The following is a 25,703-nucleotide window of genomic DNA, read 5'->3' as shown; positions in this document are numbered from 1 at the left end:
CTGACTGATATCGTTTCATATTTTGCTGGGACAGGAAAGAAAACATCCTGGGAAACATGGAAAAACTCCCCTGACATTCCTGAAGCAAAGATCCAGCATCCATCACAGATTGTATCAGTGACACATCGATGTCTCAACTGGAGTGCTTTATCATCCTCATGTATAGCACATTGAGGGATAGCACTTGTATAAATTAACCCATAAAGCACCTGTTTTCTCAGAAATCTCGAACGCTGGAGAATATTTCTGCAACACGAACTGCACTGGAGCAACATAAAGAGGACCGTTACCAGGGATACTGCTGGACTCAATGCCTAATCGCTGATCCAAAGCTTCTTTCTCTTTCCGATTGTAGATGGACAAAGGTCTTGGAACACCCTTCCTGAAGTTTCTCAATTCTATTATGAACTGTTATACAGCAGTTGTAAGAGGGGCTGCAGCTGGTCCTGCAAATGTGAAAAAGCTGCTTTGAACTTTCATTTATTTCTTTACTAGCAGAGTAGGCACACTCTGGGTGGGTAGAGTTTGTGTATTACTTGTTGAAAAAAGCATAATCTGTGGTTTTCAAGAAGACGATAGACATTTGTGTGGTGTGTGCCTAAAAGGTTCTAGACGCAGTTTATAGGGTCTTAAGGGTCCAAGGAGTCTAATGGGGTTTATGAGGATATTAAGGGTCGAAACGTTCTAATGGGACTAACATGTTCTATGGGGTCTTCAGAGTCTTAGGAGCCTTAAGGTTTCAAAGGGTCGAACGGGGCCTCGAGGATCTTGGGCGTTTTAGGGGTCTTGTGATTCTGATAGGGTGTAATTGTGTTTTAGGGTTCTAAAGGATCTAGCAGAGTTTATAGGATGTTATGGATCTTGGGTTCGAAACGATCTAACAGGGTCTTATGGTTCTCAGGTGGTTTTAGGGTTCTTAAAGGCTTTAACAGGTCTAATGGGGTCTAAAGAGTCTTTAAGGAGTCTTAAGGGGTCTTAGGCATCTATACAGTTTCAAGGGGTCTGAAAAGGTCTTCAAAGGTCGAAGAGGTCTCAGCATTCTAAAGGGTCTAATGGTTTAAAAGGTAAGTTCCAATAGTATGTAATTAATAGATGTAGTCAGGGGGCAATTGGCGTTCAAACAGTATGTAATTAAGAGACATATCGTCCGGTGGGCTGACCGAGACTTCACTCATGACTTCACAGCTTCAGGGCTTCACTCACGGACAGCCTCACGGAGTGTTTATCGTTTTTATAATACAGAATTTATATCTGTACATTTACAATATAGAGCGGTACTTAGTGAGCTGTAGGGGTTTTTTATTGCACACAAAATGCCTGGAATATTAAAAGTGGCAAAAACGCAAGTGCTTTGAAACAATCTCAATCCTAAAGTACATCAAAGCATTCTTTTGTTCAGAACTCATGATCATCGGACTTTTCAACAGAACTCTGAAATCATCCAACATGTTAATAAAATCAGGAGGTGATGTAACATGTGCCACCGCCTGGTTAGTATTTATAAAGGGGTGGTTCAGTAAAAGGGCCTATAAAGGGCCGAAGGGACATTGACCCACCGACCTTGATCACCCATGACCTGCGGGGCTCATAACCACTGGAATGATCTTCATGATAAAACGCTATCGTTTTAACTTGCACCGCCATCAGTGGGTTTGACAAAAGACCCATTACGAGAAGGCGATTTCTTTTTTTTATCTCTCAAATGAACCCGGCTTGTTACACATGACAGACAAGAATATGAGGCCAGGCTGCATGTCTGCAAAAAGGACAATCCGATGAGGAAATTTGTTACAGGAAGACATCAGCTTGCTATGTTTATTTGCCCATGGGCCAGAAACATTGAAATAGACCGATGAGAATTTCAAAACCAAGCTCTTGGCAAGCCGTGCATGAATGGGAGTCCAAGTCCCACACTCATAATTCAGTTTCCAATCTGATTTACTAAAATAGTTAATGTTTTTGAAGGACACATTTTCAAGGGTATACTGTGTGAGAGAATGGGGGGGGGGGCAATGATTCCTATCCAGCATGAGTCGCATCTTGAACCAACAACAGATCCAAAGGATTTCTACCTGATATTACCACAGCGACATATTATACATCGCACTGACGCGTTATGATCATGCCAGAAGGAAGCCAGCAGCCTCGGTGGCGTAAAAGAACGTCTGCTCCGAGTCTGGGAGGTCAGAAGGTCGAACTCCGACCGAGTCATTCCAAAGACTTTTACAATGGTACTGTTACGGCTGTGGAAATTCGCAATACATCATTAAAGGTTCCTAAGACCAGTTACCCCGGTAAGTATATGTGCAGATAGGTTTCCCCACCGTTGTTTAGAGGGATTTGTTCTTGTTCACCGGGCTGCGACTCTGAGACAGCCGTTTTTATTTATCTCTCGTTATTTTGAACCACACAAACCACAACTGCCACCAAGTACGCCACAACGCCAAGCAAGCAACAAACCTCCACACAAACAACCACCACCATCTTCCCCACTACGTCCGCTTCTGAACGCCATCCTCCACGGACCACGCTACGACGGTTTCCACGTCGGAAACCGTCCGAGAACGTCAAACAAAGGCGCCAAGGAAGGAACTGCGATGACGCGTGGGTGTTCCCGCCTATTTTCCCCACGCTTGGTGGGAAGGGAAGGGGGCAGGGCAGCTCACTTCTGATTGGTGGATGCACGGCGTGAGGCGGTCGGAGTGAGGGCACGCCCCTTTTTGAGAAGCTTCTCGAAGGAAGGTGGAGCCAGAAGCGGGGCGGAGCGAAGGGCGGAGCCCTGCGCTATAAAGGGCGGACCGGACACGAGGCTAGAGAGCTCTTCTTGGTCCATGGTTTCTTCTTTTTCCTCTCACTTGGTTCATGCTCTCGTTTGCGCTGGTCCCCCTTCCTCGCTTGGCTCCTGCGCTCGGGGTCCTGTGAGTGGCCTGTTGGTGGGAGACGCGGACGGAAGGCGCAGCAGTGCCAGCAGTGTGGTGGACCTGCGCGTCCGGACGAGGAGCGCCGGAGAGAGCTTGCCGGCCACGTGGGAGGCCAGGAACCAGGCGCGACCACGTTGACGGTCGTGGGAGCGGGATGTCGCGACTCGCCGACCACCGAGGGGGGCAGGTAACCTGCCACGGTCTCGCGGGACCCGTTCGGTCCTCCAGGTCCCGTGTTATAAAGGTCCGCGGACCCTGTCCGCCACCCTAGTCTTTGGGGGTGGCCATTTCTTGCTTTTGAACGAATGTTGGTGGCACCGTGTCCTGTGAAGTAGACCTGCCTAAGTGACTGTGCATGTACATTATTGCTCGTAGTCGGTGGTATTGCTTTTGTTTCTTGCTTGCACATTGCATGACTGCCTTGCTTGTGATGTGTGTGTAAGTAATAAATGTCCTTGCGTGCAATGTACCCCATTCGTCATGTCCTATTTCCCTTTTGAAAAGCCATCTTGCATCGTTGAATGAGTAGTGGGTTTTGAACGCCCGGTAAAGAGAATCGGATCTGTCGAGGTCGGCGATAACACCGCTCGGTTATCACTGTAGTACGGAACGGACCGCTTAAGCGGTTCGTGTCCCAGGCCGACCTGCGGCGCGGTGCAGCCCCTCGGTAGGTTACCCGCACGGGTACTTAGGTATATCGACATTCGGCGATTCACCCTATTTCGCGCGGGTAGAATGCGGACTGGACTGTGGTGAGGTTAAACCCCCACCCGTGATTGGTTCCTGGCGGTAGTTCCAGGAGGGTCACGACTGAATTGTCCGTCCGGTGGGCGACGCGGTTGCGATTGGAGTTATGCGGCCGATCGCACGCCGGCGGGCACGAATTCGTAACAGTACGTTCTGCTTCCTTGTTCAATCATCAACATTGATTTTTATACAAGGTCAAGTCTCGTGGAAGAGCTGAAAGGATTAGGGTGCAATGGAATGAAATAGGGGGTGGGGTGGGGGGGGAGACATGTACCCGTGTGCAGGACACCAAGAGCATGATTGAAGGACAAAATAGAGGGAGACTTGGACAAATAGAGGCTGTGGGAAAGAATAAGAGGTAGGGAAGGTCACAGGAACAAGATACAAACAGAAACAAATGCTCATGGCTGAATTGCGATTCCAGATATTGAGGGAGTTCACGTCTTAAGGGAGCGAGACCTGACAAGGTTGACCGGGCTTCCGGAGCACCAGGCGGAACAAGAAGGCGCCAAGCGCAAAGTGAAGCACTTCCCAAAGCGCCAAGAGGGAAGTGAGGCACTCCAGGTGGAATGCAAAGGCACTGAGAGAAGCACTCTCCAAAGTGCCAAGCGAAAAGCGAGGCACTCCAAGCAGAATGCAATGATGCAAAACGTGGAGCTCCACAAAGCGCCAAGCGGCGCTGGCGCTGGCCAGGTTGTGGTGGAACTGACTTTCCTACACGCCTTTACAAACACAAACCTTATACCCTCTCATATCCCAACACATACACCTCATTGACTCGCACTGCTGTGGAGCATCAACTCGAGTCCAAACTGTGCTTTTCAGAGCGAGAACTACATGATACCATATGACAGTGTACCTCTACCAGCACCTCTTACACACCTGCATCTACACCTCCTTGGCACCCATGTGGGCCGGCCATTCACATACTGATGAGTAAGGGGTTGCCCAAATTCCCCGTCTTCTTCTTCCTCGTATTGTCCCCTATTCGATCTAATTTATTGGATGTATGAGGAACATATGCTGTGTGTAGTGATATGTTTGAATGCATAAGTTCATTTGATTGCTTGGGGCTCAGGCTGTTTCTTGTGTGACACTGCAATCTCCTGTAAATACGTGGCTTTCAACAGAGACATGTTATTTCCAAACCTGCTCGGTGACTATTTTCTCCATTATTAGACATAGTATGTGATAAGTAGACAGGAGGTTGTACATCACTGATTCGCTTTGGTCAGAGGAGCCGATGTCCGCTTATGGTTCCGCTCGGCTGTACTTAAATTAATCGAAAATGGTGGGGCATCGGGACCACGGTTCCCCATCTGGGATAACTAAATTACCGGTAAGGTAATGCGAGATTTTGGCACGGAGACCCTATCCAATTTCGTCACTCCAGATAGTGTACGTTGTTTCTGAAAAACCGTTCGTGCCCCAGAGTTATTGGTGGCTCGTCAGCTTCAGGGTCAAAGGTTGGAAAGCTAGTTCTAGTAGCCCCTCAGACCCGGCTGGCATTCTCATAACAATATTATTCTAGAATCACAAAAGCATACACGAAGAATGTGAATATTGATTGCACCAAAAAAATGCCAAAAAAAACAAACTGTGATTCGATTTACTTATTCATTTTCCAAAAAACTCCATTGTATGTTGATATTGTGTGGGAAGTGAGCACAGGCTGCAGGTTGATATTGTGTGGGAAGTGAGCACAGGCCGCAGGTTGATATTGTGTGGGAAGTGAGCACAGGCCGCAGGTTGATATTGTGTGGGAAGGGAACACAGGCCGCAGGTTGATATTGTGTGGGAAGTGAACACAGGGGGTAGGTTGATATTGTGTGGGAAGGGAACACAGGCCGCAGGTTGATATTGTGTGGGAAGTGAACACAGGGGGTAGGTTGATATTGTGTGGGAAGTGAGCACAGGCCGCAGGTTGATATTGTGTGGGAAGTGAACATAGGGGGTAGGTTGATATTGTGTGGGAAGGGAACACAGGCCGCAGGTTGATATTGTGTGGGAAGTGAACATAGGGGGTAGGTTGATATTGTGTGGGAAGGGAACACAGGCCGCAGGTTGATATTGTGTGGGAAGGGAACACAGGCCGCAGGTTGATATTGTGTGGGAAGTGAACATAGGGGGTAGGTTGATATTGTGTGGGAAGGGAACACAGGCCGCAGGTTGATATTGTGTGGGAAGTCTTCACAGGCCGCAGGTTGATATTGTGTGGGAAGTGAACACAGGGGGTAGGTTGATATTGTGTGGGAAGCGAACACAGGCCGCAGGTTGATATTGTGTGGGAAGTGAACACAGGCCGCAGGTTGATATTGTGTGGGAAGTGAGCACAGGCCGCAGGTTGATATTGTGTGGGAAGTGAGCACAGGCCGCAGGTTGATATTGTGTGGGAAGTCTTCACAGGCCGCAGGTTGATATTGTGTGGGAAGTGAACACAGGCCGCAGGTTGATATTGTGTGGGAAGTGAGCACAGGCCGCAGGTTGATATTGTGTGGGAAGTGAGCACAGGGGGTAGGTTGATATTGTGTGGGAAGGGAACACAGGCCGCAGGTTGATATTGTGTGGGAAGTCTACACAGGCCGCAGGTTGATATTGTGTGGGAAGTCTTCACAGGCCGCAGGTTGATATTGTGTGGGAAGGGAACACAGGCCGCAGGTTGATATTGTGTGGTAAGCGAACACAGGCCGCGGGTTGATATTGTGTGGGAAGTCTACACAGGCCGCAGGTTGATATTGTGTGGAAAGTGAACACAGGCCGCAGGTTGATATAGTGTGGGAAGTCTACACAGGCCGCAGGTTGATATTGTGTGGGAAGTGAACACAGGCCGCAGGTTGATATTGTGTGGGAAGTCTTCACAGGCCGCAGGTTGATATTGTGTGGGAAGTCTTCACAGGCCGCAGGTTGATATTGTGTGGGAAGCGAACACAGGCCGCAGGTTGATATTGTGTGGGAAGCGAACACAGGCCGCAGGTTGATATTGTGTGGGAAGGGAACACAGGCCGCAGGTTGATATTGTGTGGGAAGTCTTCACAGGCCGCAGGTTGATATTGTGTGGGAAGCGAACACAGGCCGCAGGTTGATATTGTGTGGGAAGGGAACACAGGCCGCAGGTTGATATTGTGTGGGAAGTCTTCACAGGCCGCAGGTTGATATTGTGTGGGAAGGGAACACAGGCCGCAGGTTGATATTGTGTGGGAAGTCTTCACAGGCCGCAGGTTGATATTATGTGGGAAGTCTTCACAGGCCGCAGGTTGATATTGTGTGGGAAGTGAACACAGACAGCAGGTTGATATTGTGTGGGACGTATACACAGGCCGCAGGTTGATAAAGTGTGGGAAGTCTACACAGGCCGCAGGTTGATATTGTGTGGGACGTATACACAGGCCGCAGGCTGATATTGTGTGGGAAGTCTACACAGGCCGCAGGTGAATATTGTGTGGGAAGTGAGCACAGGCCGCAGGTTGATATTGTGTGGGAAGTCTACACAGGCCGCAGGTTGATATTGTGTGGGAAGTCTTCACAGGCCGCAGGTTGATATTGTGTGGGAAGTCTTCACAGGCCGCAGGTTGATATTGTGTGGGAAGTGAACACAGGCCGCAGGTTGATATTGTGTGGGAAGTCTACACAGGCCGCAGGTTGATATTGTGTGGGAAGTGAACACAGGCCGCAGGTTGATATTGTGTGGGAAGTCTTCACAGGCCGCAGGTTGATATTGTGTGGGAAGTCTACACAGGCCGCAGGTTGATATTGTGTGGGACGTATACACAGGCCGCAGGCTGATATAGTGTGGGAAGTCTACACAGGCCGCAGGTGAATATTGTGTGGGAAAGGAACACAGGCCTCAGGTTGATATAGTGTGGGAAGTCTACACAGGCCGCAGGTTGATATTGTGTGGTAAGCGAACACAGGCCGCAGGTTGATATTGTGTGGGAAGTCTTCACAGGCCACAGGTTGATATTGTGTGGGAAGGGAACACAGGCCGCAGGTTGATATTGTGTGGTAAGCGAACACAGGCCGCGGGTTGATATTGTGTGGGAAGTCTACACAGGCCGCAGGTTGATGTGTGGGAAGTGAACACAGGCCGCAGGTTGATATTGTGTGGGATGTACACACAGGCCGCAGGTTGATATTGTGTGGGAAGTCTTCACAGGCCACAGGTTGATATTGTGTGGGAAGGGAACACAGGCCGCAGGTTGATATAGTGTGGGAAGTCTACACAGGCCGCAGGCTGATATAGTGTGGGAAGTCTACACAGGCCACAGGTTGATATAGTGTGGGAAGTCTCCACAGGCCTCAGGTTGATATAGTGTGGGAAGTCTACACAGGCCGCAGGTTGATATTGTGTGGGAAGTCTACACAGGCCGCAGGTTGATATTGTGTGGGAAGTCTTCACAGGCCACAGGTTGATATTGTGTGGGAAGGGAACACAGGCCGCAGGTTGATATTGTGTGGTAAGCGAACACAGGCCACGGGTTGATATAGTGTGGGAAGTCTACACAGGCCGCAGGTTGATATTGTGTGGGAAGTCTACACAGGCCGCAGGTTGATATTGTGTGGGAAGGGAACACAGGCCGCAGGTTGATATAGTGTGGGAAGTCTACACAGGCCGCAGGTTGATATTGTGTGGGAAGTCTACACAGGCCGCAGGTTGATATTGTGTGGGAAGTCTTCACAGGCCACAGGTTGATATTGTGTGGGAAGGGAACACAGGCCGCAGGTTGATATTGTGTGGTAAGCGAACACAGGCCGCGGGTTGATATTGTGTGGGAAGTCTACACAGGCCGCAGGTTGATATTGTGTGGAAAGTGAACACAGGCCGCAGGTTGATATAGTGTGGGAAGTCTACACAGGCCGCAGGTTGATATTGTGTGGGAAGTCTACACAGGCCGCAGGTTGATATTGTGTGGGATGTATACACAGGCCGCAGGTTGATATAGTGTGGGAAGTCTACACAGGCCGCAGGTTGATATTGTGTGGGAAGTATACACAGGCCGCAGGCTGATATAGTGTGGGAAGTCTTCACAGGCCGCAGGTTGATATTGTGTGAGAAGGGAACACAGGCCGCAGGTTGATATTGTGTGGGAAGTCTTCACAGGCCACAGGTTGATATTGTGTGGGAAGTCTACACAGGCCGCAGGTTGATGTTGTGTGGGAAGTCTACACAGGCCGCGGGTTGATATTGTGTGGGAAGTCTACACAGGCCGCAGGTTGATGTGTGGGAAGTGAACACAGGCCGCAGGTTGATATTGTGTGGGATGTATACACAGGCCGCAGGTTGATGTGTGGGAAGTGAACACAGGCCGCAGGTTGATATTGTGTGGGAAGTCTACACAGGCCGCAGGTTGATATTGTGTGGGAAGTCTACACAGGCCGCGGGTTGATATTGTGTGGGAAGTCTACACAGGCCGCAGGTTGATGTGTGGGAAGTGAACACAGGCCGCAGGTTGATATTGTGTGGGATGTATACACAGGCAGCAGGTTGATATTGTGTGGGATGTATACACAGGCCACAGGTTGATATAGTGTGGGAAGTCTACACAGGCCGCAGGTTGATGTGTGGGAAGTGAACACAGGCCGCAGGTTGATATTGTGTGGGAAACAGATGCAGGCTGTAATTCCAACCATGTTCGACATTTGTGGGCACAGCCCGGTCCTGTTTGATGAAATCTAATTGACAGTACAACATTATATTTGACATAAATGATTATCTCACAGTTTGTGATTGAAAGCACGAAAAAACCCTGAAAACATCAGACTTTTTGCTCTAACATTGATTCGGACGACTCGGGTATGCGCACTTGAAGTTCCATTATCCATGCATTGATAATCATACAAACCATCTAAGCACAATGAGCGAAGCAGAAGGAAATCTGCTTCCATTTGGTCCATAACTTGTGGTTTTACAACGTGTTCGAGGCAAACTTTGGTAAAATAATTTTATTGTCCAATAGCACTTGAGAGTGAATTGCCAAAAACCGATTCTGTGCTTCTCACACACATGTGGTCAAGATAAGTAATGGATCCCAATATTTACAATGTTAACATTTTATTTCATACCCAGGACATAATATGGTGAGACATCCTAAGGCAACAATACTATATCCCAGAAAGATATCGTATTGTTGGAATGTGGAGGAGGGAGGAGGGGGTGCACGGTGGACCCCATAGCCCAAGACTGATTGTTTTACTCACAATATTTAACTTCATGTTGTTGTTTCATTTCACTATTATTACTTACAGTTCATGGTTGGACTCAAAGTTTTCTTTTTTAGTATTCATATGTTATAAGGATCTTCACAGTGATAAAGACAAAGATTGTGACAGGGAATAATACTAATAAAAATAAATAACGGACTCAGAGTGAGGTCCAGTGCTGCCAAAGCAGTATCATGGCAAGGATTACCACTGGATGGTTTGCCAAGTCCCAGGGGAGGCACAAGAGCATGAGCTGCTCTCGGTGAACTTAGCTTTAGTTCAGTGAACCTTCAGTCCCACCCCCTCGCCACCACCACGATTAACTTTCCTCAATGAATATTGTACATTCGTGTGAATAAGACTTCTCCATTTGTAGAGTAGAGGAACCAGGGTTTAACCAAGCTGAGAGGGACCCAACGTCGGTGGGAGAATAGATAGATCAAGTGGGGAGATCGATTAGGTTGGAACAGATTAGGGTGAAGCTGGCTGTCTTGCTTGTATGTTCCCCCCCACCTGCATCACCTACCTGCCGGGCATATCATGAACCTGCCTGCTTGTGACGGCTTTGTCGGCCTCTACCACTATCACTATTGCTTGCCTGCTTTACCCACCGTGACCACTGCCCTGTGTGCCATCTGTTTTGTGCCATGACTGTCAAAGCCAGCCATGTGATTGAAAAGCCAGCTTGCCCACAGGAATCCCCAATGTGAGCCTGAATGCTTTCAACATTAGTACGAAGAAAATAGAAATGCCTCCAACATGAGCTATTATTTGGACAGGGGCCCCAACACTTACATCTGCAATCTCAAAGATGTCGGTGACATATAGCAGTAGATCTTGTCCTTTCATTTTCCATTGCTGATGTCTATTTGTTTACTGATGTAATTTCATGAATAATTCATTCAGTTTTTGTTGCTGCCCACTAAATTTTGCTGCAAAAGGCGACCGCATAGTTTGCCTCGTGGTTTCACTGGCCCTGCCTCTGCCTTCCCAGCAGTGATCAGAGGAGGAATTAGCTGTTTGTCCAGGGTGCTGGAGATAACTCACCCACTCTTTGGTAATGTCATCGCGGACCCATTTAATGCCCACACCAAAAGCTCGCAGAAGGGACACTAAACTTACCATCCGTCTGAGAGATGGTACACTTTGTTATGCAATGCTGTGCCTGCAAAGCAACAATCCCACAGTTTATGGTTGAACTGAGAATTAAAACCAGACAAGACAGCTTAAAGGTAAGGGCATTACCTCTGCACCACCCTGTCAGACATATCACAAACTGTACACAGTACTAATATATACTCTGAATGCATCATGAAGAATGATTGTGATCAAGCAGGGGACATGGTACCTTGAGAATGGTGGGGTCGGCTGCATGGCATAGAGCACCCTGCTTGACTTCCATCATCTGTCCACTGCTGTCCACCACAAGCAACCGCAGTGGAGTCGTGACAGGAGCACCAGTCAGCACCGCTGAGTTTAGCAGCTCCAGTGTCTGGATCAGGAGTGTCAAAAAAGCCCAGAGGAAGAGATATCGTTAATATCAGTCGACATTAACATTAAACAAGGTGGTATTATAGTTTCTCAGTGAATAATGGTGGAGATACGAGAGTAAGGGAAAATATTGGTTCTAGGACCATCCACTCGCTGTTGCTTACTCACCTTCCCTCCCTGTTGAGCTTTTATCCAAAAACGAACATTTTCCCCCTACTCACTCATAGTTGGGACACACTCATCTACACACACACACACACACACACACACACACACACACACACACACACACACACACACACACACACACACACACACACACACACACACACACCTCTTTATTGTGTACCATATTATTTCTCAACCTCATCTTGACATCCTTGCAGATACAGATCTTAGCATGTTTGGTCTTCAAGCTCATAAAGAGAGCCAATATAGATGTGGTTGTTTTCTTTTTCAGGGAATATCTTGATTTTTACTCTTGACCAAGGAGAGGGTATTGCATTTGAGTCGGTTTGTCTGTCTTTCTGTTGGGTAGTCAATCTATCTACCCTTATTGTCAGGTTTTCCATCATTATGTCTGTCTGTCTGTCTATTTGTCTGTCCAGGCCAGTACTCCGTTAATCGTAGGCCGATTTTGATGAAACTCTGGTGGTAGGTTCATACCATGACCTAGTTGTGCGCGTTTGAGAACCGTTGCTATTTACCCCTCGGTTGCTTAGCAACAAGAGTGAAATTTTTGAAAAATCCTAAAAAATATATTTTTTTCGAAAATAAAAAATCAAACTATGATCGTTTGTGGGCAACACATTCAGCCTCCTTGACAAAAAAAATTCAGCCCGCTCCCATGAAAACTGGCGGAGAAGATAGACTTTGAATGAACCCTGGTCGAAAAAAATATAAAAAACGAAGTTCGTTATATCTCAGAGACTATGAGTCAGATATCCATGAAACTGGTATGGTGGGCTCATGGTATGTCCTCGTTATGTGTGAGAAAGAACCGTTGCTATGGACGCTGTTGTTGGCTAGTAACAGCTGAAAAACGACTAAATTCGACTTGATCGACTACCCATGTCCGCCTACTGGCTTGTTTGTCTGTTGTTTTATTTGTCCGCACAGAACTTTTGTGTTTTTCTCCACAACTGCTTGTCAGATTAAGACAAAATTTTCACCAGAAGAGCGACTACTCATGCAGAATGTTTTATTGATAATTATGATGCCATAGGTCATGTGGCGTAGCAACGATGTTGGAAAAACGGAAAAAATTTTGACCTCTATCTTTGAAACCGCAGCAAGGAAAAATTGAAACTTGGCACATGGCAAGTACTCCCCATGGGGAATATGTGTGATTTTTTGAATGACATCATAGGTGCCTTCATTATCATGTCATAATTGCATATGTAGAACGCTACATCTGATCAGTATGTAAATTTTTGAGGGTCATCTCGGGATAAAAATAGTCCACAGAAAAAAATTTGATGATGTCATCGGTCAGGTAATTTAGCAGCCATATTGTTTATTTGTATAAACAAGCTCAAATGAGCTACGATCCTCGTCCTCTTAATGATGACGTCATAAAAACGAATATGACGTCATTGTGATGTATCAGGTTTGCGATAAATTATCTGTGCTAATGCCCGGCTTGATTTCCGCAAACAAAATTCAAACAGCTTGCCTAGTTTTGGAGATAATGGTATAGGCGATTTCCATTAGCGGCGATATTATGACGTCAAGTTTTTTTCTAGAAAGAATTTCCAAAATCGGAGATGGTTACTGTCTGCGCGTGGGCTATCTCCAGAAACATGGCAACTTTCACGAAGATCCAATTAAAACTCTGGGTTGTGAAACAAAAAATGTCAAAAAATAGGAATGACGTCATAAAAATTGATATGACATCATAGTGATGCATCATATGTATGGTAATTCATCTCTGCTAATGCCCTGTTCGATTCCCGCAAGCAGAATTCAAAACGCTTGCCTAGTTTCGGAGATAATTATTTTGGCGATTTCCATTAGCGGAGATATTTTGACGTCATAACTTTTTTTCTCGGAGGAATTTTCAAAATCGGAGATGGTTACTGTCTGCAGTCTGTGGAGGGCATTTTTACATGTATGTGTCAACTTTCAGGAAGTTTCGATGAAAACTGTAGGCTGTGAAACAAAAAAGTCCACAAGAAGAAGATGAAGAACAACGTGAGTAAGACTTAGAGATCCTCCACGAGGATCTAAAAAAACATATTGGAACTAATCAGTGATATAGATGTGCTTTTGATGATAGAGAAGGATAAAAGAGGTGGAATATCACAAGTCTGTTCAAAGAGATATGCTAAAGCAAACAACAAATATCTTCCTATAATACTACAAAACATAGTTCTTACTTAATGCATTATGATGTCAACAATTTGTATGGATGGGCAATGTCTCAATCTTTCGTGTATGGAAAATTAAAATGGGTATAAGAGAAGAACCATGAGGTAGTCCTGAAAGATGTTTTAATCTCCACCAAGAATGAATGAGATGGGGCGAAGGTAGAGGTTTTTATTTTGAGGTTGATTTGAAATGTCCAGAACTCCAAAACAAGCATAAAGACCTGCCATATGCCCTGATAAGGAAATCCCGAGTAAAGAATGGCTGAGCATTTATCAAAAACCATTTCTAACCACAAATTCAAAAAAATTACTTTCTCCATTACATGACAAAGACAATTATGTTGTACATCAAAGGAACTTGAGACAATATTTATCTGCTGGGTTGACAGCGTGGAAAATTCAGAGTTTGAAAGGTTATAAAAAGTCATTTGTTCAAGATCTATATTGATTTAAATGAGGGAAAGAGAACAGATGGAAAAAAAACATATTGTTACGTTTGAGGGGGGGGGGGTATGCATTCAAAGGGTAATTAGGATGTTTAATTAGGTATGCCATGCTGTTCGAGTTTACCAGGATCTCGATGTAATAAATAGTAATTCAGTGGTGATGTTGTCCAGTAAATGTTCATTTCTTCAAGGGGGAAATGATAAATGCCACGTAATTAGATAGGGACACGGGATAGGGTAAGTGTGTCTGCGTAAACCCCTTTTGGTATTCTCTGAAAACTGGCGGTGACGTCACAGGATAGTGCAACGGATGGCTCCGCCCCGTGATCACGATTGGCGGAAGGCGATGGCGGTGGGCCAATAAACGGCTCAATTGGGAGTGACGAGGACGAAGGATAAAAAGGTTCTGTTCGGGGTCGAAAAGGAAGAAGAAGAAGAAGATTACAACCAGAACGCTCGTGTTTTTTTGGTGTGGAAGCAGTGGCGGCAGAGAGCGTCCTGGCTGCTGAGCTGAGTCGATCGTGCTCTTGATCGTGTCTGGGAGCCTTGCCGAGCCTCGTTCCTCGCCTCGGTTGGCTCTGGGGTTCTGCTGACTCGGAGTACGGGGTCGGGCAGCGGGCGGACCTGCCTCCCTCTCCTGCTCGCGGCTTGGCGCGGGAGCTGGTTCCCTGGCGGCTGTGGGCGGACTTTGGCCAGGACCAGGAGGTCGACAGCACCGCGGTTTCTCCTGCCCCCCTGGCGAGAGCAAGGCCGGCTCGTCCGGTGCCGATCCAGGGACAGTTGCGTCCACACCACGGTCCATCCTGACCACCAGAGATAGCTACGTTTTGTGTGTGTGTGTGTGTGTGTGTGTGTGTGTGTGTGTGTGTGTGTGTGTGTGTCTGCTTGGCGCCTTAGAGGGATTGAGAACTGTATATTCATTGGAATTGTCTGTGTTTTTCCCCACGCCCGATCCCACACCATCCCGTCGAATCGCCCCGGATCCCTCTTCTTGCCGAGTCTTGTTATTTCTAGTAATAATAAAAAAGGAATAAACATCATCAACTCAGTGAAAAGTGACTCGTGCCACCTTCCTCATCCCGTTTGCGGTAGAGCGATTAGAACCGCCATGTTTGGGTTATAAACAAATAAATCGCCTCCATTGTTTCGGCTCATTCTACGTTGGCGGGACTGTTCAAGTCCCGTGGACGTCATAATATTTTAAGAAGGATTTTTATAAATTAATGAATAACGCTGTTTGGAAAGACTATGAAAAATGTAAGAAATCAGCAAAACATAAGACTCGCTATATCTTGGAAACAGGCATCTAAATTAATTAATAAACCAAGCTTTTAAAGAGCGTAGGTGTTTTCTCAGAACTTTTGTGCTATTCCTAGAAATATAGAAAGAATTGACACGGATGAACCTATTCATATAGGAGCATCAATTCTTGACTTGTCAAAGTTGTTTTTTTATGACTACTTCCACAACCACCGAAAGAAGAAATATGATAATGGAGTTAATCTCCTTAATATGGATACAGACAGCTTTATTTTAGAAATCAAGACAGAAGATATTTACGAGGATATGGCACAAGACATCGGCATTTATGACACAAGTAATTACAAACTGAGTAGTCGTCTGTTCTCTACAAAAAAAAAGATTATTGGGAAATTTAAGGATGACTTTGGTGAAGAGAAATTATGAAAGAATTTATGGGGTTTAGAGCGAAGGCTTATACTTATAAGAATGCTTTCAAATGTGATAAAAAGTTAAAGGGGAGAAAGAAAAATGTAATCAAAGAGAGTATTGTGACGTCCACGGGACTTGAACAGTCCCGCTAACGTAGAATGAGCCGAAACGATGGAGGCAGTTTATCCTTTACAACCCAAAGATGGCGGTTCTAATCGCTTTACCGCAAACGGGACGAGGAAGGTGGCACGACTCGCTTTTCTCTGAGTTAATGATGTTTATTTCTCTAACCAGAAATAATAAGACTCGGCAAGAGGAGGGATCCGGGGCGATTCGACAGGATGGTGGTCTGGGTTCGGGCTTGGGGTAAACACAAACAATTCCAATGGATATACCAATCTCAAACCCTCCAAGGCGCCAGGTACACACACACACACACACACACACACACCCACACACAACGTAGCTGGTCCTGGTGGTCAGGCTGGCCCGTGGTGTAGACGCAAGAGTCCCTGGATTGGCGCCGGACGAGCTGGCGTTGCGCTCGTCAGGGGCAGGAGACACCGTGGTACTGTCGACCTCCTGGTGTCGGCCCAAGACCGCTCACAGCCGCCAGGGAGCCAGTTCTGGCGCCAAGTTGCGAGCAGGGGAGGGAGGCAGGTCCACCCGCTGTTCGACCCCGTACTCCGAGCCAACCGAGGTGAGGCACGAGGCACAGCAAAGCCACGAGACACGATGAATCCAGGATCGAATCAGCGCAACAACACAGCACGCTCCCAGCACAACAGCCTCCACCAAAACGGTTTTTCTTTACCGATATTCTTCTCCCCCCCTTTTCCCCGAACAGAACCTTTTTATCCTCGAGTCCTCGTCACTTCCAATCGAGCCGTTTTATTGGCCCTCTGTCGTCGCCTTCCGCCAATCGTGATCACGGGGTGGAGCCATCCGCAGCACTGTCCTGTGACGTCACGGCAAGCCTCCAGGGAATACTAAAAGGGGTTCACGCAGACACACTTACCCTATCCCGTATCCCTATCTAATTACGTGACAATTATCATTTCCCCCTTAAAGAAATGGACATTTACTAGACAACTTATCACCACTGAATTGCTACTTATTACATCGAGATCCTGGTAAACTCGAACAGCATGGCATACCTAATTAAACATCCTAATTACCCTTTGAATGCATACCCCCCTCAGACGTAACAGTATAAACTTAAAGCATTATTAACCTCCACCATCGAAGATCGGAGGTTACTGTTTTCACCCCTGTTTGTTTGTGTTTGTGAATAGTATTACGGAAAAACTCCTCGACGGGCACGTACTAATTTACCAAATTTTTTTACGGGCACGTACTAGTTTACCAAATAATGACAGGACATGGTGGTATGATGGCACAATTGATGTCACAACTCTTCTTTCTTTCTTTCTTTCTTTTTTTTTTGCACATACCGGCACGCACGTACCGGCACGCACATACGGGCACACACGTACGGCCATGCACGTACGGGCACGCACGTACGGGCACGCACTAGTTTTATATAATGGAATTAACACCCTCCCTTATAGATATATACATAAGATAAAACATAAGATAAAGTATAAGTGTTAAAGCATATAAGTACAAGAGCTGAGATACACATAAGTACCAAATAATTGGGTTTGGGGGAGGGGAGGGGGATTTTAACGGACTACCGACTCCTTTTTTAATGGTATACAAATAATTGAACCAAGTAATAACCAAACCATAGAGTGGAAAAAAATCACAACCCTGTTATTTAAATGGAAAACATTACGAATGTGGAGAATATCAAAAAGGTCTTATCGAAGAAATAACCAAGACAAGCATAAATAAAGCACATGTAAATAAAGGGAGGTGTGGGGGTGGGGTAAAAAGATTTAATGGATGGCAATAAATCAATGGGAAAAAATTTACTCCAATCTTAAAATGATACGTGGCTCAGGAGGCGCTCAGACAAGATCGTTAAGCGAATTCTTTCATTTAATCTCTGCTCAACAAATTTATTTAACACAAGAACCAAACCCCAACATGTTTGTCAATATTCTCTATGGTTAAGACAGCCATAAGAAAATGAAGCTGTTCCCAAAAATAGAAAACAACCAAATATTTGTGGGCTCTCTTTATGAGTTGAAAGACCATAGAAACTAATATGCTAGGATGTTAAGATTGGGTTGAGAAAGAATATGATGCACAATAAAGAGGTGAGAGTGCTGTGTGTGTGTGTGTGTGTGTGTGTGTGTGTGTGTGTGTGTGTGTGTGTGTGTGTGTGTGTGTGTGTGTGTGTGTGTGTGTGTGTGTGTGTGTGTGTGTGTATGTGTACATCTGTCCCAACAATGAGCGAGTAGGAGGAAAATGGTGGTTTTAGGATACAATCTCGACAAGAAGTGAACGTGTGGGCAACAGCGAGCGACAGCGAGTGTCTGTTGAGTGGTTGGTCTGAGAACCAACATTTTCCCCAGAATTTTTTTTTTTTGTATACCTTGTCGAGGATCGTATGAGAGCTAACACACAACGCACAGCAAGGGGAGCATGAGACAAGGGGGTGGGAGTGGGAAGGACAAAACAGTGGGGAACAGAGACATTAGGAGATCTGTGGAAGGGAGAGGGATGGGCGAAGAACATAGGGAATCAAAGATGGACATTACAGGGAATTTCAGGAAAGAAAGCAGGGAATTGGAAGGAGAAGGATTTGGGGCGGATTACCGTGGGTAGAAAAGATCGAGGATTTGGATGGGGGTGGTGAACAGCTGTTTTGAAGGCCTGGAGGGAAGAATGGGATTGAATAGAGTGAGGGAGTTCATTCGAAAGGCGAGAAAAAAGAGGAATGAAAGAGTAAAGATGAGCAGCGATTCGTGATCTTGGTAGTTTTACCAGAAGGGGGTTGTTGGCAGACCTTGAGCGCCCTGGAGAAATATGGTGGGGACAAATTGCAGACACAGCAAGGGTGGGGGGGGGGGCGAGACCAGAGAGAAGACGGTAGAAGACAAAGACCACTGACCTGCCTGCGGTAAGAGAGTGAGAGGCACAAAGACTCGGCCTCATCGCTGGAGATGCCAATGATCTGAAATGCCTTGGCTTCCACAGTGTGAAGCCGAGAAAGGTGGGAGGCAGGAGAACCGGCCCAGAGGGGAGAGCAGTCCTCCATCAGGCTGCGGATGAAAGCTTTGTATGTGGTCAGGAGCTCAGGTGAGCCGAGGAAGGACTTTGCACGATGGAGGATTCCCAGTTGGCGACTGGCTTTGGAGGCCAGGTGGGACATGTGGCTTTCCCAGTGTTGTGGAATTTTCTGATTTGTCCTATTAACTGACCTGGTATAAATCCTGTTACTCAATTTGTATGAAACAATAAATTCACTGTCCGCAACGAAAAGTACATTTGATCAGAGAACATTTATTTTGTGGTACCACGGAGTCCAAAGCACTGAGATGTAAACATCCCAACGTTTTGCACGAAGCTAAGTTTACATTTCTGACATTTATATGCTTTCGTGGGAGTGGAGAGGGCTGGGAAATTCAAAGGGAGAGAGAACATGGTGACTTTCAGCTGGCCTTGGTGAGAATCAGACAAAATAGTAAAAAGCAGACAACCAAAAGGAGTACAGGATAAGACCGTAGGTTATAGGTCTTTCAAAGAAATGGATGTAAGGCATTGTGTATATAAAAGGCAGTGAGTACATGGGTCTGATAAGCATTAGGCAAAATAACTCAAACTACAATACGTGTCCACTGGGTGAAAGAGAATGACATAATCATGGCAAAAGTTGCAGTGCCATTAACCAGGCCACCCTGTCTCATAGTAAGACCCCCCCCCTCCGCCCCCATCAACACCCAGACAAAAGGGAAACACAATTGACAGCCAATTCGACTATAGCATAAATATTAAATTTATAAAGCACCGGCAACAATTATAATTGAGAGTACATGAATATAATTATTTTTTTCTTCCATACCAGGAAAGGTCATGGCAGATAGTGAGACCCAGAAGCTTGAAAGAAAGGACTTCTTCCAGAGGGTTGTTGAGAAAGTGGATGGGCGGGGGGGGGGGGTTGCCAAACAGTCCTTTCAGAGAGACATAGTTAGAGTGTGAGATTTGTCTGGATTGAAAGACATGAAGTGAGCAAGTACAGAGGAGCAGGTTTTTAGGACACGTGGGCTGATGCCGTCTGGACCAGTTGCAGAATCTGAGTTGAGGTTTGACAGCAAGCTCTCCACCTTGTCAGGAGAAAAGGACACAGAGTCCAGGGACAGTTGGGTGCGACTGGGTAAGGTGAGTACAGAAAGTGATGGGTTTTGGACACAAGATTTCAATGCAAACACCGAGTTGAGGCATTCAGCCTTTTCACATGTGGTATCAGCAGTGCGGCCATTTGAGGTAAGGGAGGGGATGGATGGAGAACATATATCAGAAACAAATTTGATTAGATGCCATCAGGATTTTGAGGAGGGAGAGAGGTTTGAGAGTTCAGACTTGAACTTAGAAATATGTTGTTTTCTAGCTCTCCTGAGGATAGATACACACTTTTTCCGAGCTTTGTGGAAGGAACTGAGATTACCCTCAGTTGGGTTTGCTTTCCATGAGGCAAAGGCAAGTTGTTTCAGGAAAACTGCCTCGCCACAAACTTCAGTGAACCATGGGCGGGAGGAAGGGTAGGACAACTGAAGACGAGAGGGGATAAATCTGTGCATGAGGGAGAGCAAGCTTCTTTGAAATAATTCCCAGGATGAGTTGATGTTGGAGAAAGTCAAGATTGGAGACCAGTCGAGAAGTTTGATGGCTGCTTGGAGACCCTGCCAGTTGGCTTGAGTGAAATGTCAGACTCGACGGCGCTGAGGTGGATCTCTGATAACAGCCAGAGAGATGTCCACTTTGACAAGCACGTAGTCAGAAGAACCGATTGGAGCAGAGAAGAACAGCAGATATTTTCAGGGGAATTTGTCAAAATCAGATCCAGAAGAGATCGAGTTCAATTGGTTTAGATCCGGGTCGGGAAATTGACCGATTGAGTCAGTTCCAATGAGTAACAGAAAGCTTTTGATGAAGTGGCATGACAGGTGAGAGAGGTACCCACACCCAGCCAACTGGCATGATGACAATTGAAGTCGCCACATATGAGGAAGAGAGAGTTTGGATGAGAAGATAAAAGTTGGTCCATGTTTTCGGATAGTGAGGTGTCGATGGAGTCATCACTGTTTGGTGGACGGTACAGCACACATATAAACATGAGGTGGAATGGAGGGAAAGCCATAGCCAGAGGTATTCCTGGGGGTGTGGGGGAGTGAGGGCAGTGCATGGAGAGTGAGGAATAGAGTCTTTGATGAAGAGAGCAACTCCTCCACCAGGACGAGGCTCAGGTCTGTCATACCGGAGGAGGGAGTAACCAGGGACAGATACTTGGGAGTCAGGCACGTCTTGGGGGAGGAACGTTGGGAGGGGGGAAGGGGAAAGAGAGGGGGCAGAAGGCAGTTGAGGATTTGAGGAGGTGGAGTTATGAGATGGAGGTGAAACGGCAGGGCAAGGAGGAAGCTTTGTGGATGTGAGGGGGGGGGAACTTTGAGAAGGGTGAGTGAGAAGAGTTGAGGGAGAAAGGTGAGCGGGAGTTTTTGAGAGAAGTGAGAGGGAGGCTTGGAGGGAGAAGAGTGTGATGGTTGCTTTGAGAAGGAGGGGTGAGTTGGCACTGAAGTTGGAAAATAAGAATGGTTGATGGAAAGTGAACACACATCGCAGACTGTTTTTTTTTTTTAATGTTTAGGTCAGAGATGCGATTAAAGACATTTCTTGATGGATACAATAAAGGCGAATGAAGAGAATGGAGAGAAGAAACGCTGTAACAGTTGGATATTTTAGGCAAAGTATGAGGGAAAGGTCGAATTGAGAGCAGTCTGTTGAAATAGCAGAAGAGTAGTGCATTATGATACAGCAGGCGTCGGCAACCTAAACCAGGCCGCGGGCTACTGGGCCACGTTCGGGCCACCTCGCGGGCCGCACCCCCCTCCCAACCCGAAAAAAATAACAAACACACCTAAAATCAATGATAATAAATGTAATTGTAAATTGAACCTTAAGACCTTCAGCCATCTGAAACAACAACGAAAAAATATTTAAGAGCAAGTTAAGTGGATTGGAAGCAAAAATAATTTATTGTGACGTACAGAAACTGTGATGTATGTGGAAGAATCATATCTCCACATATGTTAAATTTGCCCTCGGTTCAGAAAAAATGTTTCGCGGGCCGCACCTAATGGAAATCCGGACAAGGCGCCGCAGGCCGCACGGGAGGAGCTCGCGGGCCGCATTTGGCCCGCGGGCTGCAGGTTGCCGACCTCGGTGATACAGTAAAGAGAATCACACGTGTGAAAGAGGAAGATGAGGAATTATAAGAGATTATTTTTATTATTATTATTGTTTGAGAGAGTTTTCATCAGATTAGGTAATGGTAAGGTTGTAGAAAAAAATCGTGAGGTGAATGGTGAATTTGAATCGGTAAACGCAGACGGTGGAAACAGATTATGTGGTTACGGGAGAAGTGCATGGCTACGGGAGGTGTATAGTCAAAAGTGAATTAATTCATTTATTTATTTTAAATAAGGATTGCGTAACATTTGGGAAAGGGAAGGTTGAAGTGAAATTGTGGATAGGAGCTGTGTGGTGAATTTGAAACGTTAAACGCAGAGTGAAGCTACTGGGTCGATGAAAAATATCAGGAAGAGGGTGGAGAGAGACACGTGGTTACAGGAGGTGGATTGGTCGAAAGGATCCAGGAAAATTATTAATTTTTGAAGAACAGGTAAGATTTGGGAATGGTAGGTTGTAGGAAGATATCGTGAAGGTAATGGCGAGAGTAGGTCAGCTCAAGTAGAATAAAGATGGTGTGCCGGCAGAAGATGAAGATGAAGATGAAGATGAAGATGAAGATGAAGATGAAGAGAAAGAGAAAGAGAAAGAGAAAGAGAAAGAGAAAGAGAAAGAGAAAGAGAAAGAGAAAGAGGAAGAGGAAGAGGAAGAGGAAGAGGAAGAGGAAGAGGAAGAGGAAGAGGAAGAGGAAGAGGAAGAGGAAGAGGAAGAGGAAGAGGAAGAGGAAGAGGAAGAGGAAGAGGAAGAGGAAGAGGAAGAGAAAGAGAAGAAGGATCGGGACTCGTGGATATGCAAGGAGAAAGGTAGGTTTTTTTGTTTTGTTTTTTGTTTTGGATTTAAGACAAGAAACAGAGTGTTTAGTTAAAGGTCCGGTCACACCTTGACGTTTTAGCTAACGTATGCCGATTTTTGAATTTTTTTTCTAAAACGCTGGCACACGTTGAATACGTTATGGGTAAGTTTTGATAACATTGAGAGCACGCTGAAAAACACTGCCATACGTCGTTGTACGCTGGCTTTAAATGTTGTACTTTTTGGTTGTCCTCAAATTTTTTCATGCTTGAAATTTCACGACGTATGCCGGCGTATGACTCACACGTTCCGCTACGCTGGCCACAAGTTGTATGCACGGTCTGCGATCGTTGACAGACGTCAACACATGCTACTTGTAAGTTAATCATAAGTTGAGACACGCCGAGGTAATGTTTAGCGGACCCGAAACTTATTTCTAACCTATGATTAACGTGTTGTTGGCACGTTACGCGATCGTTGCCACACATCGACAGACGTTACTTTTAAGTTACTCATAGGCTGAAAGACGTCGGTATAATGGATCGTCCTTGCGTCAGCGTCCACGGCCACGGCCAGGACACTTATTTGCAGCATTCTTCAAACTTTTCTTCGGCATGACGAGGATGTTCACACTTCGATGTCTAGCTTGGCTATGATTCCAATTGTCCATCGGCAGCGTCTATTTAAAATAGTCGAGTTTGAGCGTTTTAACACGTTCAGAAGAAACGCTTCAAATTTCAAAACCCCAGCATCAAAAAACAAAGGCGAGTGACAGCAATTTAAATCGTTCATTGGAAACAATGAAAATAGCTGAGTGGTACCGTTTAAAAGTCGTTGAGTGTAAAAAAAATCCAATTGTTGAGCGCAAGCGTCTACATTCAATAGTGGAGATGCAGCCATTTAAATCGTTGAGTGGCAGCCTATGAATAGCAAACCTACGTCACCGGCAAAGATAAACTGCCGCACGATATGGATAAGTTAGGCTATCGTTGGGCATAGTTTGTGAACGCCGGCTTCACGATAATTATTCGTTGGTATATCGTATCTATAAGTAATCAAAGCGCTCTATGCACATTATTAGTTCATTGTGCATTTGTCCAACCCGTTATGAATAGACCTAAGTCGTAAAAACAAGCTATAGCTCATTGTTGAAAAAGCCCCATAAAAAATTAGCCGCGAAGAACTTCGAACAATGGTGAAAAGATGTCTCCTACCCGTGGACATGCGGACGCAAGGACGATCCATCATAACCCACATCCTCCCCCTCACACTCACTTACTACTGCCAACATGAACAAACTACTACTAATACTAATACTAATACTGATACTGATACCGATACCGATACTGTTACTGCTGACATGGACATCGACTCAAAAAGCACTCGAAAACACTGTTGGGTTCCCCTTTTATGAGCAGCATTTTTATAAACCAATTCCCAAAACCGCTGGGAACACGTCTTTATATGGCAGTTGTAAGCTAGAAACACGTTCATTTATTTTTTTTTGTCGACCGGAAGACGTCATTGGAATACGTCTACATACGTCGATGTGTGTTGGGACTACGTAAAGAATTGGTTCAAAGCACGTCAAACATAAGTTAGAAATAAGTTTCGCGTAAAAAAGACATTACCGCGACGTGTTTCGACTTATGAGTAGCTTATAAGTAGCCTTTGTGGACGTGTGTAAGCGTCCACATATCGTGTGTAAAACTTATCCCCATCGCATGCGGAACGTGTGTCATACGCCGAGTACGTCCAAAAATTTTGAACATGTTTAAAATTTCTTGACGTACTCTACTTACTACGACGTATAATAGCGTACTTTAGCGTTCTACTCACGTATACCAAACTTACTCATACCGTATTTGACGTGCCCCAACGTTTTAGACACATTTTTCTTAGGTCGGCATACGCTGGCAAGATCGCAAAGGTGTGACCGCGATGTTGTCACTTCCATTTCTACGGCAGTTATGATTCGAATCGTTGTGCGTCATCCTTTTAATAGGCTACGTCACGACATCGTCGGCGATGCGTGCAACGCGCTATGCCTAAGTTAGACTATCGTTGGGCATCGGTTTTGTAGGCCGACAACAGGTTCAGCATTCGTTGGTATAAGTTATCTATAACACAACGAAACGTTCTGTGTCCGCTACCAATGCGTTATACATAAGACCAAGTCGCTATGAATACGTCCGAATCTTTAAAAAAAAACATCAAAAGTTCAACGTAAGCCAGCGTTTTACATACATTTTAATACGTTGCCATCGCTGGCTAAAACATCAAGGTGTGACCGGGCCTTTAAGAGGGATGGGGGACGTTGGTAAAATAGGTATTGAAGGTAATAGGGAGAGAATACAAATAAAAACGATTGTACACCAAGAGGGGAAGGATGGGTAGGCCTCAAGGAACCCGGTAAATGCTCAGTCACACCTTGACGTTTTAGCCAGCTTATGCCGATTTTTGGAAAATTTGTCGAAAACGCTGGTACACGTCGAATACATTATGGGTAAGTTTTGATAACATTGAGAGCACGCTGAAAAACACTGCCATACGTCGTAGTACGCTGGCTTTAAACGTTGTACTTTTCGGTTGTCCTCAAATTTTCCATGCTTGAAATTTTAAGACTTATGCCAGCATATGACTCACACGTTCTGCATAATGCTGGCCATAAGTTGTAGGCATGTCACGCGATC

The 25,703-nt window shown here is 45.7% G+C and overlaps 1 protein-coding gene across 1 annotated transcript in view; it reads right to left on the bottom strand.

Annotated features, from left to right (window-relative positions):
• Positions 1-25,703, bottom strand: part of LOC147011262 (transmembrane protein 132E-like) — a 647,886-nt gene that overhangs the window by 280,664 nt on the left and 341,519 nt on the right. Inside the window, exon 5 of the mRNA XM_085858763.1 lies at positions 11,215-11,358. Within this exon, the coding sequence (XP_085714889.1) occupies positions 11,215-11,358 (144 nt within the window). The remainder of the gene's footprint in view (positions 1-11,214; positions 11,359-25,703) is intronic.

Source organism: Eptatretus burgeri, chromosome 16, assembly GCF_056783735.1.
Source record: "Eptatretus burgeri isolate ZD-2024b chromosome 16, Ebu_testis_v1, whole genome shotgun sequence".
In the NCBI taxonomy this organism is placed as follows: domain Eukaryota; kingdom Metazoa; phylum Chordata; class Myxini; order Myxiniformes; family Myxinidae; genus Eptatretus; species Eptatretus burgeri.
Note: the sequence above shows the minus strand (reverse complement) of the source record. Positions and strands in the feature narration are given on the sequence as shown.